The sequence below is a fragment of the Gekko japonicus genome, unplaced genomic scaffold (assembly GCF_001447785.1).
Source record: "Gekko japonicus isolate JY-2015 unplaced genomic scaffold, Gekko_japonicus_V1.1 scaffold86, whole genome shotgun sequence".
Taxonomy (NCBI): Eukaryota; Metazoa; Chordata; class Lepidosauria; order Squamata; family Gekkonidae; genus Gekko; species Gekko japonicus.
This window is the reverse complement of record NW_015172005.1, coordinates 1311341-1333054: the sequence shown is the minus strand read 5'-3', so window position 1 is coordinate 1333054 and position 21714 is coordinate 1311341. Positions and strand designations below refer to the sequence as shown.

The window sequence follows — 21714 nt, the reverse complement described above, 5'->3', positions numbered from 1 at the left end:
TTTCCATCAGTTTCAACTCAGTATCTGTATATTGCACATAACTAGCCTTGTACTCAGTCTAATCTACTTTTCACTTCTAAAACTTATATGATAAGAGCTCAGCCTAAACACCTGTGAATCAAAAATGTATAATGGAGTGCATGGAGTAGCATCCTTAGAGTGCAATCCTAAACCAGGCCCATAGCTACAGTGGGGCATCTCGGGGCCCCCCCCCCCCCCCCGGAGTCACTGTCCAGGCCTCCTGACTTCCCATCCAACCAGTTTATCTTACTTTTCTTGCATGCCACAAGCATACTGCGCCATCGCCCTGCCCTCTGTCATCCTCACCTCTCTCTCATCACTTTTTTTTTTAACTTACTCTCTTTTCACTCCTGACACAGCCTGGGTGTGTGTGTGGGTGCCCCCCAACTTATTTAAATGCCCCCGGAAGTCAAAAATCCTGGCTGCAGCCCTGTCCTAAACTGAGCTACATCCTTCTAAGTCCCACACACATTCTCTGTGGTGGCTGTCATGAACATACGAAGCTGCCTTATACTGTATCAGACCCTTAGTCCATAAAGGTCAGTATTGTCTATTCTGACTGGCAGTGGGTCTCCAAGGTCTCAGGCTGAGATCTTTCACATCCAGATGCCCTTGGTCTTTTTTAAACTGGAGATGCTTGGAATTGAACCCAGGACCTTCTGTGTGCCAAGCAGATGCCCTGCCACTAAGTCACAGCCCCTTATATTATGGAGTGGCCTATCTGAGCCAATCAGGATGGCCCAAATGCTTCTATCTTTTCTCAGAATCTGTAATACAGGAAAGGTTCAGTAAGAGACAGTCTCAAAGAGATCAGAACTACAGTATAATGGATCAGCTCGGGAGGTTGCTTCTATAAATGATAATATTATAGTATATTGCAATGTTTAGCATACCCATCACACCCTTTTTACTGCCGTTCAGTCTCTACTGCCTATGTAACCCTATCTTCTTTATGGGATGTCAAACTTCAGACAGTTTTGTTGTTTGAGACAGTTTTGTTGTTTGAGACAGTTTTGTTGTTTAAGACAGTTTTATACTGTTTTCCAGTTTCTTCAGTCCTAACTCCACTGCATTGTTTTGTTTATCTAAAAGCTTTGCTGTTCAGCTTTAGTATATTTTGTAACCCACATCCTGCTAAATAGTCTTTATCATATTTTGTAATCCACCTTTAGTCTATCAGAAAGGCACACTATGAATAATAATGGTAAAGAAATAAATCCTGCTAAGGATGACGCTGCCACTGTACTGGAAAGTGCTGCAACCACAGCATGCATAGAATTATAGAGCTGGAAGGGGACCTTCAGGGTCACCTAGTCCGACCCCCTGCACAATGCAGGAAATTCACAACTGCCTCCCCCCTGCACCCCCAGTGAACCCACTGACTGATCAGTCCTGGCTTTTGAACATACAGGTATTTCCAGTGGCTGGATTACTTACCTTTTTTGTCGATGAGCCTTTCAGGGAAAGCAGCAGACAAACTGATGCCCAGAGGTGGAACATCAGTCCATGTTGTATGCAAAGAAGTGTGCCCATACTTACCAAAGGTTCTCATTTCATCACTGCAATTGTAATTTATAGGAGAGTGTGAACCCCCTCCCCAAGTGTTTTCTGTTGTATCAATAAGAAGTCGGAATTTATAGGAGAGTGTTTTCTGTTGTATCAATAAGAAGTCAAAAAGTATAGCTTTTAATGACGTTTTCTGTAACATTCCTTTTGCATTCTTAGGAAACCTATCATTCAAAATTAACCAGTAAAAAAGATAACATCCTCCATTGGAGCTGGACATCAGCCATACCTTTAGAGTGTACCTCTCATTATGTCCAGATTCGCTCTTTCCATCACTTGGAAGACTTTCCTGGGACCACATTGTGGAGTGAGTGGAGTCCGTTAGCCAAGATTCCAGGTAAGGTGATGCCGTTGTATGAAGGCTGCTGCAAAGTAGGTTTGCATGTGTGATTGACGGCAGAATGCAGCACATCTGAGTCCTGTGCTTTGGAGCCAGGCACTGCGAGAAAACCTAAATCATCACTGGCTTTGTGCCTGAGAGTGACTGAACAAAAAATTTGCTTCCTTAGCTATTGCTTCTCCATAGCTTTTGTTAAATTTTTCTATTTGTTCAAATTCCAGGAGACTTGATGCCAGTGAGCCTCATTTTACTTGCTTGCTATTTGAGATGCCACAGACTTCAACAATGATGCATTTAAAAGTGAAAATTCCTCTGAGTGGATTTCTCTCTTGAGTCGATCCACCATTAGTCTTGAATTACCAATATATTTCCAATTTAAAATGAGATGTTTCCCGTTACCCCGTTTCCTTTCCATTTGGGATTTGCTTAAGACTCATTCCTAGCTTATTGTGTTGAGGTGAAATGTGCAGCTGTTCAACTGGGTAACTGAGGGAATAATCATAAACTGTGGATGTTTTCCTTCCCCCCACACCAACTCCAATCCTTCCCCTTGTTCATTGCAGGGCAAGATACGGGGAAGATGGATGAGATCAAAGTGTTTCCTAAAGAGGAAGTGCTGCAAGTAGGCTCCAACTTGACTTTCTGCTGCGTGTGGAAGACAGGACAACGTGTAGTCGAATTTCAGTATGGCTCCTCTCCACCTGCCCAGAGCCCACCTATCCGTCTCTCCAACTGGAGTAGTATGATCCATGTGCCAAATGTTAACAAGAGCATTGTGGCTGGGACAAATGCGTGGTGTATAACGGATCCCTATGGTTTTGATGGAGGTCTTGCCTTTGTAGGCTGTAAGTACGCAGCTGGGCAAATGCTTTTATCTTAATTCTTTGCTTCAATGGAATGTAAATGATTGGATTGTTTCTTCTTTGAGGTGGAAATTGGACTGGGTTGTTTTTTTTTTAGTTTAAACCCTGATTCCCCTTCCCCCAAGGATAGGTTGAGCATTTAATGCAGGAAAGTTTGCGGTCATACTATATATAGACTGCCATGTTGGTGTGCCCCAACCCATATATGATTGCCAAGGCCAGGCAGTGGAATACCTCTGTTCTTTTCAGGGTTCTTTGTTGCACTCCTGATTGCACTCCTGATTTGGTAACCCTGTTACTATCCATGGGGAGGGGGAGTAGTTTGCCCATCACTGACCTGGATGGCCCAGGCCAGCCCGATCTCATCAGATCTTAGATGCAAAGTAGAGATAGCCCTGATCAGCATTGGATGGGGGACCATCCAAGGAAGTCCAGGTTTGCTGTGCAGAGGCAGGCAATGGCAAACCACCTCTGAATGCCTCTTGCCTTTGGAAACCCTACAGGGTCCCCATCAGTTGACTGAGAGTGACTTGACAACATTTTCTACCCCCACCACACTGAAACGGAATGTCTGATATTACTGACCTGAAAGCATTAAAAAGCTCTGTGACTTGAGGTTCGATGCGTAGGATAGTACGCATGATTTCTTTTTTTAAAACTTTCTCCTACAGACCCCCCTGATATTCCACAGAACCTAAACTGTGAAACATCAAATTTTAAGGAAATCACTTGTGAATGGAAAGGGGGAAGACAAACTAATCTCTATGGCACAGAGCGAAGGACGAACTATATTTTGTTTGAAAGGTAATCGGGATTGTTTAATATGAATTATAAGATTCTCCAACGTGATATAATTTTAATATGAATTAAAAGGTATTCATGGGATATCATTACACGTTTAGTATGAATTTTAAGATTCTCTAATGTGATATAATTTTAATATCACGTTAGATGATCTTGGCCAGTGCTCTCTGATGTCTCTGCAAAGCCTTGGGGCAGGGGAGGAGGACTTGGCTGGATGGCTCACTGGAAGACCGGAGGATGTGGATTCAGTCGAATTAAGTGCTCCCAGGAAGAGCGCTGTGTCAGAGCAGTCTTCATGTTTAAATTGCTGCAATTAATTTGCAAAATATGGTCTTGTATCCTCCTTGAAAAACCTTTGGAACACGCCTTTTTCCTGCTTTGAAAAAATCCCTGGAACACAGCTTCTATGCTGACTTCTGTGTCAGCAGGACTTGATGTTCCTTTAATTAGGATACACTAATGAGGTGTGAAACGTTTTCCTCTCTAAAGACTCTTCCCGTTTGATGAACTCTCTGCACATAAGGACTGAGTTCCTATTGCTGAACCCTTTAAAGGTTTTGAACTTTACACATGAAGAAACAAAGATTGTAACGTTTCCATGCAATTCTATTATAAATTTTCACATGTTATATGTAATGCGCTATTTATTTAAATATAAAATGAATTCGTAAGAATTGTTAATTATTAAGGTTATCGTGGTTTTTCTCTTTTGGTAAACTGGTGTAACCAGGGAACCCAGCTGTAAACATGAAATCTAAACCCCAGTTATGGTGGTTTTCTGTTGTTCATGGGGCTGAACATTTCACATATTCAGGCTGTCCACTGATAAATATTTGGCAAGAAGAATGGGTGAGCTCGGGGTGGAGAAACTGGGCTACACTTAGATAGGTACTGACCCATAAAGAATTAGTTGCTCTTAAAACCGTTGGTGCCGTTTTCAATCCTGTGCAGAGTTATCCCAGTTGGAGCCCACTGATTTCAGCCAGCCTAAGCAAGAGTAACTCCGTACAGGATCGCCCTGTGAGTTGCAACTAGATCAATGCTGAACATTTCCCACTTCTTAAATTCTGGTCAAACTAATGAGTTTGTTGGGGTAATACTGTCTCCTCCCCATCAATAGGCTGCTCAGATATTCACCTTTTAAAAAGCCAGCTTGTATAATAGTATGACTCTTTTCTAAGCACTCCCCCCCCCCGCGCTGTAGTCTGGTTGTTCCTAGTCACATGGCTGATCCTAGTGAATCTGGGATCGCTTAGTAAACAGCATGATGCCATAACATGGCAGAGTCAATCAAATTTAGCACCATGATAATGCCATTGAGGGCTGCTGAGAATGAAGGCAAAGAAGGGGGACTGAAGTGAGCCTATAAGCATTTCCCAAATCATGCCATAAAGTTTCTGAAAAGGAAGCTCCTGCCACTAGGCCGTGCTAAAAACGATTGAGCAAAACCAGTGGCGCAGCCTTCATTGCCTCCGAGGTTTCATCAGTTACAAGGGGACATAAGTGGTGTAGTTCTTAGGGTATGGGGATCTGGAAGACCCCGGTATGAATCCCCACTCTGCCATGGAAACTTGCTTGATGACCTTGGGCCAGTCACATGCACACTCACAGGACTGTTGTGAGACTACAATGGGAGGCGAGAAGGAGAATGATGCAAGCTGCTTTGGGTCCCTACCGGGGAGAAAGGCAGGGTATGAATGAAGTAAGTAAATAAAATTAACCTTCTCTGGATTGGGGGCCGTTGGCTTGAATGGAAAGTGTGAAGAACATAGGAGGGAAGAACAAGAAAGGAAGCAAAGGTTAGAATATAATTGCTGTGTGGATAAATGAGATAAGCATGTAAAACGGGACAATACCTGATCGCAACAGAGCCTTAAAAAAAGGAAGAAGAAAACTTTATGCTGCGCTGCCATGGAAACTTGGGCCAGTCACATGCACACTCACAGGACTGTTGTGAGACTAAAATGGAGGCGAGAAGGAGAATGATGCAAGCTGCTTTGGGTCCCTACCGGGGAGAAAGGCAGGGTATGAATGAAGTAAGTAAATAAAATTAACCTTCTCTGGATTGGGGGCCGTTGGCTTGAATGGAAAGTGTGAAGAATATAGGAGGGAAGAACAAGAAAAGAAGCAAAGGTTAGAATATAATTGCTATGTGGATAAATGAGATAAGCATGTAAAACAGGACAATACCTGATTGCAACAGATCCTTAAATAAAGGAAGAAGAAAACTTTATGCTGCGCTAGTAAGGGCTTTCTTTACATTGGACCCAGGGCTTCTAGTTCTTTTATACTCAGTAGAAAAGAGCAAGAGTCCAGTAGCACGGTGAAGACTAACAAAATTTGTGGCCGGGTATGAGCTTTCGTGAGTCACTGCTCACTTCTTCAGTTCACTGGGTTGGATCCAGTGTAAGAATTGCAATTTTTCCTGGCTTTCCCTTTCCCCCAGCAGTTTTTTTTCCAGACCCAGGAAGGTTTATTTCAAGGGTTGTGGAGCCTGCATGGTGTCATAGTCATGTGGGTCAGGAAGCTTCAGTGGAAGGGAGAACACCACTCACAGAGAAAGGCGGGAGGGATGGGTTTTGGTCTTCTGACTCCTGTGGCTTTTACCCTGCTTGGGTCCTACAACCCCAGGACTAAACTGTCCCGGGCTGAGAACAGAGTGCTGGGGAAGGGGAAAAGCTGGAACGATTGGCAGCCATCACTGTTGTCTTTTGACAGGTTGTGAGATCCAGTTAACTGTACTTTTTAGAATGAGTGTATGTTTATTTTCTTTAATTCATTCCTGATATATTCTAATTATGTTGCCCTTTGAGCGGATAGTAGAAGGTTGTTACCAAATGTATTGTTGGGAACTGAATATCAGTTCTCACCTTCTTGTTTTTAAATTTTGCAGTACATCTGGGAAAAATGTCATATATAATGGAAAAGAAAATCCTGAATACTATCGCTGTAATTTTCCAGTTCTCGACCGTCAGAGAATATATAACTTTACAGTCCGTGGCTCCAATCCTCTTGGTCAATCGGAATCCTCTATTTTAATTGATATAAATTATAGAGGTAAGATTTTTTTTCTAGTCGGCACCAAAAAATCAGTCCATTGTGGGCTCACACAAGAAGAAACGTTCATTCAGAAACCAGTTTTTCCCCTTCCAAACCTCCATGAAATGTTTAAAAAAATAAGCACATCATTTATATCTTTAGGCTTTCTCTGCAGTTCCCCCCCTTATGACTAATATAAATCTTGTGCTAGTTTTCTAATTCATTGGGCGGTGGTATAATATCCAAAGTAGTGCTTCTCTACATTTGAACTTAGTGTAGCAATATACCAGGGACAAAACTTGAGGTAGCTAGTAGTCCCCAGCCCAAAAGATGTCCATCTAGCTTCAGCCAGGGCCAGGGAGTTCTCCACCCTGGCCCCTACTTGGTGGGATGAGCTCTGGATAGAGATCAGGGCCCTGATGGATCTTTTACAGTTCTGCTGGGCCTGCAAAATGGAGCTCTTCCACCAACTTTTAGTTGAGACAGCAGGCATCTCATAATATCGGGCCCCTCCTGCTCATATTGCTGGATTGAGCTGCTCATATTTCTGGATTGGGCTGTTTCTTACAGCGTGGGAACCCACAGTTCAGACCTTTATATTCTTTACATCGCACAGAGCCAGGATATCAGGAAATTTTAAAAACACCACCTTGTACAGTGTTCTTATGGTTTTAGTATGATGTTTTAATGTCTCAAAGCTGTTGTTGTTTATATCATATGCTGTAAGAGCCCTGAGGGATAGAAATCAAATAAATCGTATCAAATCAATTTACTTGTACTGTGACACAGAACCTGTTATTCTCCCTCAGCTTTACCCAAACCAGTGTTTTCCTTAGGATAAAGCTGACCCCTGTGTAACAAATAGGTTTGGGTGGGTGACGTGGTCCAGCCTGGACGCAGAGGAGGACTTTGAGGAGGCAGCTGTATGTCAGTAGTCAGATGTCACAGGAGGAAGTCCTAGTTGGCCCCCTTCAACAAGTGTCCCCAGACTAAGAGGAAGGCAGCAGATTGGAGAGCTGTTAAATCGGCCACAGATGTTAAATTGGCCCTTTCCCCCCAAAAAAAAACCCCTCCCAAAGCCCGAAGGATTATGGTCAGCTGTGTCAATGTCCAAGCTGTATTTCCTCCTCTGATCTGTTGATCTTTTCCTCCCTCTAGTTTGTCCACAGACCCCTACAGCATTAACCGTGATTAACAGTAGCGCAACTCACATCATTCTGTCCTGGCATCTCTCTGGCAATTTGACAGCAATTATGCTTCGGTGTCTGGTTCAGATTAACAGTAGTGAGGCCGTAGAAGGTTTGGTAGGTACCTTTTGTTTTGAATCTGTGTGTTTGTGTGTGTGATTCACCTGCCTCTTGTTTCAAAAACCGGGGTTTAATCTTACCAGTTTTTTTAATGGCCTGATCTGTTTTATGGATAGCTTTTATACTGCTTGTGTCTGATGGCTTGTGTACTTTAATGGCTTGGGTTTTTTATACTGAGGTTTTCATTGTAAACTGCCTCTAGCAGGACTCTGAAGAGGGCAGCATAGAAATATCCAAAATAAATAACAAGAGATGTGTTATACCTTTTTATTAGGACCAACCAAAATGGCACTGTTCAAGCTTTGGAAGTCTCCAGAGCTCTTCATCAAGCTGGGTGTCCCCCCACCAAAAAAACCCCTATAAAGTGGGGGGAGGTGTCAATGTTCCCTCTAAGCTGTGGAGTCTTGTGAGCAAAGATTCTGGGTTGTGAGCTACTGGCATTAAAGTTTTGAGTGAGCGATTTGGCTGCTGCATAAATTAGTTTGCTCTGGAGCCACCCTTCCTGAGCGAAGACAGAAATGTATGAGCCAGAGGCTAAAAACCTGTGAGCTAGCTCACACTAACTCAGCTTAGAGGGAACACTGGTAGGTGTGAAGCTCAACATTTTACAGATGATGCTGTGACAAGATAAGGTCTTAAGATCATGACCTGAGACATATTTTCTTCCCCACCCTTTTAATTTTTTGTTAATATCCAGCCCAATGAAGAGTTCTAGAGCTTGAACACTGGGACACTGTGCTGTGTCATTTTGGTAGCCCTACTATTATTTATTTAGACTTATTAGGCTGCCCTTCCCTGTGAGGAGGGCTCCAGGTGGCTTACATCAATAAAAATACAATAATGCTAGACTTAAAGCAGCATTAAGTTCCAACAACCACAGTAAAACAGTACAATCCAAGATGGTGATAAATTTCCAATACCCTCTTGCCCCCCTGGGTTTCGCAAAATGCAGAGCAGTGGGAAGGGGTGTGTGATATGAGAGTGCCAGGCCGTCGCTGTCCTCAACCAAATTCCTGATGGAACACCTCTTCCTTGCAAGCCCTACGGAATGGTAACAGATCCCATAGGGCATGGATGTCCTCAGGCAGAGAGTTCTACCAGGTAGGGGCCAGGGCTGAAAAGGCCCCGGCCTTGGTCGAGGACAGCCAGTCTTGGGCTGGGGACTACCAGGAGGTTCTTATTTCCAAATTGTAATGCTTTTCCTGGGACATATTGAGAGAGGTGGTCCCAAAGATATGTGGGTCCCTGACCGCTAAAGGCCTTGAAGATCAAAACCAGAACCTTACTAAAAGCATTTGGTCTTGTGTTTGGATTTTTGCTTTGTTGAAAGTCAGGTGGGAATGACTGATTGCATTGGCCCTGCCTGTGTAGCTCTGCCATTCAATACATACGTTTGCAACTCTATGAGTAACACCTCAAGGAAGTCGTTTCTGCACCGTTATGGCTATGTGTGAAAGGACCCTTCTGATTGTAAGCTCCTTGGGGTTGGAAGGAGGAGGGGGTGCTTTTGGTCCTGCCGTCCTGTAAAGCACCCATGTAGCTTTAGTATTGTGCAAATATATGATGCCAGCAGTTCTATTCCTAGCAATCTAGCACTGCTATTGGAAATTTTATTTCAGTTTACTGACATACAAACATAAAAATGTTTTAAAAACATTTTTTAAATTGCAGAATGTTCAGCTGAATGGTACCGAAAATTCGGATTACTCGGTCTCCATGGAGAAATTTCGCCCCTACACAAAGTATGCTTTCCAAGTTCGTTGCTCAGCTGCTGAGCCCTTCTTCTGGAAGTGGAGCAAATGGAGTGAGAGTATACACCACACAACTCTGGAAGCCCGTAAGTTTAATGAGTAATGGGATGTTTTTCAAATCCAGGCATGGAAAAAGTCGTGGTTGAGCCAGGAAACGCAAGTAATGTAATTTGAAGGCAATTTAAACATCCCTGCTTAGGGAAAGCTCCTCTCAATTCAGAGCAGCATGTGGATTTGCAGATCATAAATCTTCCTCTCGAATTTAGAAATACTTGAATTATGGTCTTCTTTGTGTCAGTTTTGAAATTCCAGTGTCTGAAACTCAAACTGCAGTTGCCCTCCACAGATGGCACTATATGTACTGAAATCAGTTTATATGTGGGGGGGGGGGGAGGCATGAGCAAACTGGCCCTGCATCCTGTCTATATGATCCTTGACTCTGGCACATAGGCTGTAAGGCCAAGCTCAGGAATGTTCTGCTCATGGGGATGGAACCTGCGTGCATACACTTACTTCACACAGAGCTTCCGTGCTCCATAGGGTGGAGCACATTTGTGTCTGCTCTCCCTCTGCAGTGATTTCAACATGTCAAGTCATTGGAATCAAGCAGCACATATGGAGTTTTAATCATAGATGACCTACATAAAGCTTGAGGTGTCAAAAATCAGATTGTTTCCTAGAATCGTTAATCTGGCATTTTTTAATTGAAAATGTGTTCTGTTTTAGATGTTTAATATTTGGAAAAGATCTCCTTTTAACGAAATGGCAGCCTAGTGGCATTTTAAAATGGTTCACAATTTGTTAAAAAGGAAGTAACGGACATCTGTTTCCTCAATTTAAAGCACACGGTACAGACGGAAATCGATACGCATCATGTTTAATAAAGCAGATTTAAAGGAATTTTTCCCTCTTAAAATTGGTGTTTTAGATTTGTTGCCATAGCATGGGCTAATGGTATATTCTGTTGGGGGGGGGGGATCTACAGTTTTATGCAAATCAGAATTTTACTTCTTTATATTCAGTTATATACATATGCCTTTCTGTCTGTTCCTTCCTCCTCTTCTTTTGCATAATCCCTGTGTCTTAATATACATACATGTGTATACATTTGCAAACCCCTGTCTTACACACTTTTATTTACACCATAATAGCTGATGAACACCTGATCTATTCCGCTGTACCCCTGCCGAGGAAACATAAGTTCATAGCGTACTGATTATACTTGAAAGTTGGGTGACTTGAAATGTTCATACACATACCGTAGTATCTTGACAGCTGAGCCAATAGAAGACTTAATTTTGAGTGCTCACAGCCACTAAAGCCTTTGTAATTAAAGACCGCAAGTGGTACTTATATCTGGTTCTCCCTCCTCCCCATCATATTTGTCTGATATTGGGGGGTGCAAGTGAACAAAACCACTTTTTCTGCAAATGTACATGTTTTGTGCTTTGCCGTATCACTGTTCTCTCCTTGACCACAGTCAATGTGCTAAAAGATCACACAAAGCTGGCTTTGATGCTCAGTAGATGTACCTCCTTTTGAGAAACATGAGGCTGTGGGAAGCAGTCGGCAGGAATGATTTCTGTGGTGTTGAGTACTGGCCATCGTTGCAAGCAGATGGTCTGGCCCCCAAGGGAAGGACTTGGTGTCAGCTGATAACAAGTCATAGTTTATTTTGTGTAATTAAAACTGTCCTTTCCTAGCTCCGGCAAGAGGACCAGATGTTTGGCGAGACAGAAGTCCTGATGGAAAAACTGTAAACATCTTTTGGAAGGTACCCTTTGTTTGTTTAGTCGTGTTGTTCAATTTTTGCTGTTTCCAGATGTGGTGCTGGTCATCTGTAAACCACTGAGCCAATTTACACAGTTGTCTCTGGTGAGGAGATGTTCCTCCCCTCAGGATGGGCGCGCAAACCGTTTTGTGATAACATGAAAGGTTACCATGTTCTGAATGAAATGTCTGACAGATTTCAGTCTGCAGTAGCTATTGCCGTATGGTAGCTCTTTTCCAAGACCAGGTTGTTATGTGTGTCTGGGGCATCATATCGCTCCTGCAATGAAAGACCTTCACTGGCTGCCAGGAGTCCCCATCCCCATCGTTTTCCTTGTTGGAAATGTATGTGTTTACAAGGTCTGACAATCCAGTCATTATAGAGTTAACTTGTTTGCCTAGTATTGCTATTGTTTGGACTGACCTGGAAGGGAAACCTGGCACAGAGCCAATGGGGAATTAGCCCGGGAAAAGTAGCTTCTATTGTGATACAAATGGGTTGTTTGTTTCAGGTGACTTCCTTTCTAGGGGTCGAGAAGAAGGACAGATTCTCCATTATCTGTGTGTAGTGTATAACAATGATTTGAACTGTCAGCAGCTTAGAAAATGTAGCTCTTAGGAGTTTGTTATTTTGTAGGTTTCCCAAATACCTTTTACCCTTAGAAATAAAGGTTTTTAAATGCAAATAAATCTCTTCTTTCCAACAGAGCAAGATCCATTGATACTCTGAGTATTTTAAATACTTTTGACTATTTTACAACATTCCTAAGGGTACCCCCTTAATTCCTCCCATGTAAATAAGTATTTGTAATACTCTTCTAATGTAAATGAAAATCACTGCCCCGAAAGCAGGGGCCCTGAGCCCTCAAAGTGCAAGAGGCAGAAGAAGGAGAGCTTTTTTTATATACCCTGCTTTTCTGTACTTTAAGGAGTCTCAAAGCAGTTTACAATCGCCTTCCCTTCCTCTCCCCACAACAGTCACCTTGTGAAGTAGGTGGGGCTGAGAGAGAACTGTGACTGGCCCAAGGTCACCTAGCAGGTTTCATGTGAAGTAGCAGGGAATCAAACCCAGTTCTCCAGATTAGCATCCACCACTCTTAACCACTGCACCGTGCTGGCAGGTGAGGAGGAGAAACTGAGAACTCTTGGGCTGCATGCAGTCTTCTCAGTGGCTTCAGTCTGTGACACTAACAGCTCTTCTGAAGCAGACTGGTGGCTTTAAGAGCCTGGCAGCTTACAGTCTTGAGACACACTCTGCTTCTCATAGCTGTCTCCAGAGAGCATGGAAGTCTGGTGTTTCATGGAGACCCTTGCTGGCCTTGCTGGCCCTGGCAAATGCGTGACCTTACTGCTCTCCGGAACTGGCAGTGAAATGCAGAATGTCTGTGTGAGGCCCTGGAAGCAGCTGGTCTGCTAATTTTGGAGAGGCTCTGTCTGAGGAGAAGGGCTGCAAAGAGGTTAGATTATTGTAGCAAAATGAAACAGACTTCTAGGGCTGCCTGGATAGAATGTTAAGAACGGCACCATCAGACTGTCTCTTTCTTCAGCACTGAGGCATGAGAGTTGGGTTTTGTTTTGTTTTCTTCTCCTCGTCAAGTCACAGCTGGCGTACAGTGACCCTGTGAGGTTTTCAGGGCAAGAGACATTAAGAGGTGGCTTGCGTGCCTCTGGTCTCTACCCTAGTATTCCTTGGTGTTCTCTCATCCAAGTACTGACAAGATCCACGCCAGCCTGCGCTAGCTTGGTCAGGGCATGAGAGTTGCACCTGACAGAGTTTACCCACGGTCTGAAGACTGAGAGACTGTCATATATATATATGTATGTATGTATGTGTATGTGTGTGTGTGTGTGTGTATATATATATATATATGAATCAGTAAAGTCTATTGCATAGATAGAACATCATCAATTTTAAAAAAATTATGTTCAATTAAAAACCCTTTAGACTAGGGACTTGTACCTCCTCTGATCCCCATAATTAAACCTGACCTGCCTTGCTAGAATTCCTCATAAGTCATCTGGATGCAGAGCCCATAGACCCTCACAGATCTCTCTGCCACCAAAGCTTTTCCTTGTCATGACAGACATTTTGTTTGCAACCTAGTAGGGCCTCGCCCAGAGCTCCTAAAATGCCCTGAAACAAGCAAAACTGAGCCTGTAGGGTTTTTAAAGGCCCTCAAAAGTTCCTTTATTGTTGTTGTCACATACTGCCTTTCCCCCACATTTCCTTCAACTATTTTTGTTTCCTTCACAATGTCTTTCTCAATAGCCACTACCTGTTTCTGAAACAAATGGATTGATACAGAATTATGAAGTGTGTTGGTTTGAACCAGATAAGGGTTCGATGCATAACGCCACGGTTCCTGCATACCACAACAGCACTACAGTAAATATTGAGGGAAAAGATTATGTATTTCAAGTTATGGCAAAGAACAAAGCGGGCTCCTCTCCTCCTTCTCAGATAAAGAGTGCAGAAGTTTCGACTGGTAAGTACAACATCAAGCAGAGAATCTGGGAATGTGGTGTGAGCAGCCTTTCAGAGATGTAAGAACTTGGAATGTGTGTCTAAAAATTATAAGAAATGGAATTTGAGCAGGTATAGCTATTCTCATCTTTCATAGCAAACTGCCTCTGCAGAAAACGTCTGCAGAGACCCAGCGTGATGTAGTGGTTAAGAGTGGTGGATGCTAATCTGGAAAACCGGGCTTGATTCCCCGCTCCTCCACATGAAGCCTGCTGGGTGACCTTGGGCCAGTCACAGTTCTCTCTCAGCCCCACCTACCTCACAGGGTGACTATTGTGGAGAGAGGAAGAGAAGTTACAGTTCTTTCAGAACTCTCTCAGCCCCATAAGATGCCTGTTGTGGTTCTGTCTGAGGAGAAGGGTTGCAAAGAAATTAGACTATTATAGCAAAATAAAGGAGGAAGGGAAGGCGATTGTAAGAGAAAAGCAAGGTATAAAAATGGAACTCCTCCTTCTTTTACGCAACTGCTAAATGAATGGAAGTCCTGCTGTGTTCCATTCTGTGTGGTCTTCTAGGAAACAACAAATACAACAAAGAGGTTAAGCAGAGGCACTTGGGACATCTCTGTCAGTTTCCATCACTGGTTATCACGGGATGGACAGAAATGTAGGACTTGCAGGGAATCACATATATTGTGGGCAGTGTTCCCTCTAAGCTGAGTTAGTGTGAGCCAGCTCACAGTTTCTTAGTCTCCAGCTCACACATTTTTGTCTTAGCTCAGGATGGAAGGATGGCTCCAAAGCAAACTGATTTATGTAGTAGCCAAACCGCTTGCTCACAACTTTAATGCCAGTAGCTCACAAAGTAGAATTTTTGCTCACAAGACTCCACAGCTTAGAGGGAGTATTGGTTGTAGGGTGGTAGCCTTCAGCCTATTGGCTGGGACCCTCAGGTAGATTGCAGTCGCACATGCTGAACTGTGAGCCCCTGCATAGTTGCCTGTTGGAAGGTCCTGCTGCTAGAATGTGAAAGTGCCACTGCTGCTGTTTCTTATTGCAGGTGTGCCTGGAATATGTGCACAGGTGATTTTCTCCCTTGGCCCATGCAATAAAGGCCTTAAAAAGCCTTGGATCTGTGGGACTGCCTCTTCCTATATGCTGCTCAGAGAGCATTACGCTGAACTGGTACCAACTTGCCGGTAGTCCCTGGTCCCAAAATAGTCAGGCTATCCTCAACCAGGGCCAGGGCCTTTTCAGCCCTGGCCCCAACCTGGTGGAACTCTCTCCCTAGTGAGATCCAGGCCCTGTAAGACTTGGCTCAGTTCCACAGGGCCTATAAGGCTGAGATATTCCACTGGTCATAAGACTAAGGACAGGGATGGCTAGAGAGATCAGTGGCCTCCCAGGTCTCCCCCTCCTTTATATTCTACTCTCTCCTGTTTAAGACCCCCCCCCCCATGAGGGGAATACAGACTGTATGCCAGCCACCTCAGGTAATTGTGGGATAGACATACGATGCCATTCAATTTTAACTGTACTGTATGTATTTTATTATTAGTTTATGTGTATTATATATTGTACGCTGTGGTGGCTCAAGTGGTTAAGACGCTGAGCTGCAGGCTGTGGAAGGTCGGTAGTTCAGCAGTTCGAGACCCGAGTGTGCCGCATGACGGAGTGAGCTCCCGTCTCTAGTCCCAGCTCCTGCCAACCTAGCAGTTCTAAAGCAAGAAATTGCAAGTAGATAAATAGGTACCACTTCGGTGGGAAGGTAACAGCATTCCGTGCGCCTTGGTGTTTAGTCATGCCGGCCACATGACCACGGAAATGTCTTCGGACAGCGCTGGCTCTTCGGCTTTGAAACGGAGATGAGCACCGCAACCCTAGAGTCGGATTCGACTGGCTTTCAAGCAAGGGAAACCTTTACCTTTACCCTGAGTCCTGCTTGCAGGAAATGGTGCAGGAGAGAAATCAAACTAAACTAAACTGGGAGAAGGAGTTGATTGCAGTGGATGAAGGATCCATGGAAACTGAATGAGTAGACGAATTCTTGGGAGCCCTGGGGCTGGTCTGAATGAAAGAGGATCTCTTGTTTGGATAGTTCAGTTGATGTAGGACCTAGTTTGTCCACTTAATGTGTCTAAGGCTACACTTGTGGAAAGAAAGGAGACAACAGTGTTTTGGCTTTCAGTGACTTTCACCAGAGATCTATGAAAGGACTATTGTCTATCTAAATCTCTAGGAAGAAGGAAGAACATGCTGCCGGTAGTATGATTAAAAATGACAGTGAGGCATGTGGGTTGGTATGGAGAATGAAGCAGTAACAGTGAAGAACAAGCGTGTTGTGACTCTTGCCCATATGAATAGCTCCATCTAGAGCTCAATTTTGTCAACCCTTGTTCTAGAGTCCAGTCATTGTATTGATAGCGCTTAAAGAGTTAGAGTCCTTCCAATCCTGAGACAGTGTTGTTTTCAAAGGTCTGTCCCCTATCTCCTTGTGAAGGAAGATGCTGAGAGGCTCGGCAGTAGATGGTAATGTCTGTAAAGATATCTTTAAATTGTCAGGTGTTGAAGAGATTATTCTCTGTTCTTCCAAAACGCCAGTCCCTGAGGGGTCAACTGATCGTGGTCTTTCTGAAACAGCTTGCAAGAATTCATCGGGTCTCTTATTAGCACTGGAAATAAGAGCAGGAGAATTAGCAGAAGAATTAGCATCATCAGTAGGACCAGTCCTTTCTAAAGGACGAGAGGCTAGTTTCTTAGCACAGATATTAATTGCTGTACTGTACTTGAGCATTGCGTCTTCACAGACCATGGTGGAATTTTGTTCTGAAAACAGTATCTGTGCTGCTGGCCTTCCTTACATAAGAACATAAGAGACGCCAATGTTGGATCAGGCCAAAGGCCCATCCAGTCCAACACTCTGTGTCACACAGTGGCCAGAAATACCAGGTGCCATCAGGAGGTCCACCAGTGGGGCCAGGACATTAGAAGCCCTCCCACTGTTGACCCCCCAGGCCACTGTAGACCCCCTCCCACTGTAGCTCCCAGGCCACAGACAAAATGAGTACAGCCTGAAAGCCAGATGTGGACAGGAAAACAGTGATACCACTCAGCTGCTGGCTTAGTTTTGCTGTTTTGACCTGGCAACTCTACCACTCAGCTGCATTGACTATTATGCCCTCAAGGGTTTTTCTTACATCCCAGAAGGAGGAAGGGATGTAGGAAACATCTCGCCTCCACACCAGCTGTGACCCGTACGTGAGACCTCTGGAATCCAATTCCCGTGCCACAATCCCCCGTGGGACGTGATTCACACTTTCAGTCTGATACACTATGAAGGCAATTATCATCCATTACATATTTTCCACGTGTCTATAAGTTGAGGTTTTCAACTTGTGTCCCAGGGAACCCTGGAACCTTTTCAGGATTTCCTCATCAAGAAGATTTGTAAGGGTTGACAGGCTTTTATGGAAGAAAACAGCTTGCCCACCCGTTAGTGACCGTGCCACAATCCCCCGTGGGACGTGATTCACACTTTCAGTCTGATACACTATGAAGGCAATTATCATCCATTACATATTTTCCACGTGTCTATAAGTTGAGGTTTTCGACTTGTCTCCCAGGGAGCCCTGGAACCTTTTCAGGATTTCCTCACCAGGAAGATCTGTAAGGGTTGACAGGCTTTTATGAAAGAAAACAGCTTGCCCACCCGTTAGTGAAGAATTATTTTAGGGAATTTCTCTCTTGTGTTCCATTGTGGTTAAAATAATATGCAGAATGGATAACAACTGGACAGAAGCAAACAAAACAGATCATGCTAAAACTGTGGCTACAGTAAACTTGCAACACTTTTTATTAGAATCAACCCAGTGACATATAGAAGTATGCAAGCTTTTGTGTTTCCCAGGGCTGTTAATCAGTCCAGATGTTAAATTAAAAAAAAAATCTTCTCCCCTTCCCTTTTATGACGTTAAAATCTTTTAATGCCAATATAGGTATAGTCTCTGACCTGGGCTGGTTCACCCGTCCCTGGGCAATCTGGTGGGCCACACCTCCCAATACTGATGCTGAACTTAGTGCAAACACCCAACTGCATAGCTCACTGCAGCCCAGAACTCCTGAGTTCAAGCAATTTGCCGGCTTCAGCCTCCTCGGCAGCTGGGATTACAGGTTCATGCCACCACGCCCAGCTGATATGCATAATCTTAAAACCATGATCTAAGAAAATCTGGGTTTTTTAAATTAACATCTGGACTGATGGAGAGTTCTGAAGAACTCACTAGCTCGTAGAAGTGCAAGATCGAGTACAGTAGCCCCTTAAAGACCAAAAAGATTTCCAGGGTAGAAGCTTTGCTAATAAAGAGTAGCTTTGATTCTTGACAGTTTATATATACCCTAGAAATCTTGTCGATCTTTAAGGGGCTATTGGACTCGATCATGTTCTTCCACAAGTTATTGAGTTCTCCAGAACTGTACATCAGTCCAGACGTTAATTTAAAAAAACAAAATACCTGAAGAAGTGAGCAAAATTGAGCTCAACATCCTGCCACAATTTTTTTAGCCTTTAAGGTGCTACCGGACTCTTCCTCTTTTCTTCTGCTTCTGGAATCAGTCTTGCTGTTCTACTGCAGACCAACAAAGCTACCCACCGAAAACTATCAAAAGCCAGTACATTATTGTGTGTCACTGGATTGCTTTTAATCAAAGCTATTACATGGATTCTGAATTTTTGGGCTTTGATATTTTTGGGCCAACATGGCTATAAACAACTTGTCTACAGTAAACAAGAACTATTAAAACCCAGTTATTACTGAAAACAATTCATCTAATAGCAGCAAAGCATAGCCATAAAAGAAGCAAACAATGAAATAAACATCCACCACAGTTCAGGAAATAAAATGAGGACAAAGCCCTTTGGAACAAGACACTTTATTTCTACGAGGCTAGAAACAACGATGGCAGGGTGGACCATCTGGCAGGCAAGCAACACCCGAAGCTGGGGGCCACCATGCAAAACTCACTGCAAGGAAATACACTCTTTTTCTAGGTTGCTCAGCCAAGGCACAGCAGCGGTGACAACCCAACTTTCCTAGCTAGGGCTCGGCCTAAAATGAGGATGTTCCTTAGAACATATCCCATAATCCTCTGCCCAGAGGCTGGCAGACTGGTGGAAACAGAAGGATTTCCCTGTGAGTAGAAGCTCAAAAACCACAAATGTGGCAGTGCACAAACAAGTGTTGTTAAAGCTCCCTATATGCTAGATGTCCTCCCTATCTCCATCGTGAATTCGCTCGCCTTTGCTCACATTGGGGTGGATCTTACCAGGATTTCTGCTTGTTCTCGTCAAATTCCCCTTCCCTCTGCAGCTACCATCCTTCTTGGCTTTTGTCTGTATGAGTCCATGATCCCGGGAAGAGCCTTTTCACCAGTGGGAAAACAGATGGGATCCAACCCATTGAGTAAACAAAATGGCAAACATTTCTTTTAAAAAAATTTTTTTGTGTGTGTCTGCAGCTGGAAGTCATGTTGACCTCTGGTGACTTGACCTCTACCGGGGGGTGGAGGATATTCAGAGGGGTGGCTGAATAAAGCCTGCCCCTGTCCGCCTGACTTGGTCTTCCAAGGAAATCTCCCATCCAACTACTAACCACAGTCGACCCTGCTTAGTTTCTGAGGACTGACGAGATCAGGTTTGCCTGGGCTATCCAGGTCAGGGCAAAATGGCAGACATTTTGGTTTTAAATAAAATAAAGTAACTCTCTGGGGACCAAAGAAGGGACTTTGTCCTTCAGAACTGTAGGATGGTCCAGGTGTCTGTTTTCTGTGGCTGTGAGCTAAACGAAGAGCTGGCAATTCTTACTCCTTGTTAGACGCTACTTAGGAACAAGGTTTGAGTGTCTGTCTCTGTCTGCGGCACCCCACGCTGTAACTCATTTCTGAAGCACTGTGAGTCATGGATTGCAGTCATGAAGTGTGACTCACCCAGAAAGTTGCAGGAGGAATAAGTTGGCAGCTTGTTTTTGAACTGCATTCTGTGCATTCTACAAATACTTTGGAGGCCCAGAAGAGAGAATGATGCTTTTGATTTCATTCGAGGTGTGTTGCGAGTTTCTGTGAGCTCTTTGGAAGGGAGACAGGAGCAATATGTCACTTCTGACTAACAGCCGCATATGATGAGGAAGGTAAGGCCCACAGAGATCAGTGGCACTTACTCATGAATAAAGTTACACAAGATGGAAGTTTTCTCTGTGTGGTCTTAAGTGTGTGGTAAACATTTCAACTATGGGTCTTTTACCAAACGGATGCAGTCCTACATATATTTCTTGTGAGTAGGTTCTAGTGAGACTTGCCTGTGTCATTTGGGTTCTTTGAGGTAGGAAATTTTCTAGCTTCCATAAACTTACCAAGTTCACTTGTGATATGCCACTGGTAGCTAGAAATAAATATTATCGCAGTAAGCTCCTGCACTAAACAGATCTCCTCCACCCCGCCCCCGGTTCTCTGTCATATGCCAGTTCAAGTCTATATTTGGTATTTGTCGGTGTTCCAGGCTGAGCAGCTAATGGATCAGCAGTCTTAAGTATTGCATTAGCTACTGACAAAATCATAGGGAAGGAAGGGAAAATGTATGCTGGAAAATGTATTTAGCACGCCCATCCTAAAGGCATTTTACTTGTAGGAACTATTAAGGGTACTACATAAAGTAATACTTGTTTACTTGTTTCATACAGTTTGTTTTGGTTAAGACATGTCGCTTGCTCCACAGTCTGTTTTATCCAGACTGATTCCTAATAGAGAGCTGGAAAATCTGAATTTAAGCCAATACAGTCCTGATGAGCTTTTAATAGACTGAAATCTGATTTACTTGCCCCAGTACAAGCAGATATTAGGTCGGTGTGCCCCGTATCTTGTTACGAAAATACCTTTGCATGTGCTCTAACAGTGTAGTTCCCTAGTATAAGAGAATGGAAATAATAATAATGGAAATCTTGTATCTCTGTCCATCTGTGAAAAGCAAATTGTGTGTGTTGACAGCTTTGATTTGGATTGGGTGGATACGAAATGTTCCTTTAACAGGCTGTGTGGGCCCTGGGATAGGTAATGGGCAAATCTGTAATTTCTGACCAGTCACCCCAATTATGTATCAGGCTACCTGGTCAGCCACAATTACAGAGGTGCTGCAGGCTGAAGAATAAATCTGTAGCTGTGACTGCAGCAGTCACATGCAAAGGTGTCTTAAGTTCAGATTGTCTTCAGTAGGAAATGGGCGCTGTACTAAACATCTCTGGTCTGCCTCTTCTTCCCTTCTCACTTGAAAAGGCATTCGGTTTCCTGGGGGAAGGACATGAAAGTAGCAGTTAAGAGTATATTTATTTACAGAATTTATACCCTGTCTTTCTGCCCTCATCAGGGCCACCAAGACAGCGAATAGATTAAAGGCACACATAATTAAAAACACATTTTAAAAACCATTAAACCCCCGTGTCATTAAAACCAAGTGAAGATCCACACATGCAAACATAAAAACAATTAAAATGACATGAAGGAGCGATCACTGAGGGAACACCAGATGAAACAAAGAAGTCTTCACGTGCTGACAGAAGACTGCAACAGAAAGGGACTGGAAGGCCTCTCTAGGGATAGTACCAGAATTTTGGTGCCACACAATTGCCACCATTCTAATCTCAGAAGGCAAGGGGGGCTTCAGAAGATGCCTCCCAATCCCAGCCTGGAAAGATGGCCCAGAAGGACACCATTATCAATGGTCTCAAAAATCTCTGAGAGGTCCG

At 43.7% G+C, this 21714-nt stretch overlaps 1 protein-coding gene across 1 annotated transcript in view; it reads left to right on the top strand.

Annotated features, from left to right (window-relative positions):
• Positions 1-21714, top strand: part of LIFR (leukemia inhibitory factor receptor alpha) — a 111496-nt gene that overhangs the window by 75108 nt on the left and 14674 nt on the right. Inside the window, exons 6-13 of the mRNA XM_015420154.1 lie at positions 1747-1924; positions 2491-2772; positions 3462-3594; positions 6488-6651; positions 7792-7937; positions 9612-9777; positions 11395-11465; positions 13731-13947. Coding sequence (XP_015275640.1) covers positions 1747-1924; positions 2491-2772; positions 3462-3594; positions 6488-6651; positions 7792-7937; positions 9612-9777; positions 11395-11465; positions 13731-13947 — 1357 coding nt within the window. The remainder of the gene's footprint in view (positions 1-1746; positions 1925-2490; positions 2773-3461; positions 3595-6487; positions 6652-7791; positions 7938-9611; positions 9778-11394; positions 11466-13730; positions 13948-21714) is intronic.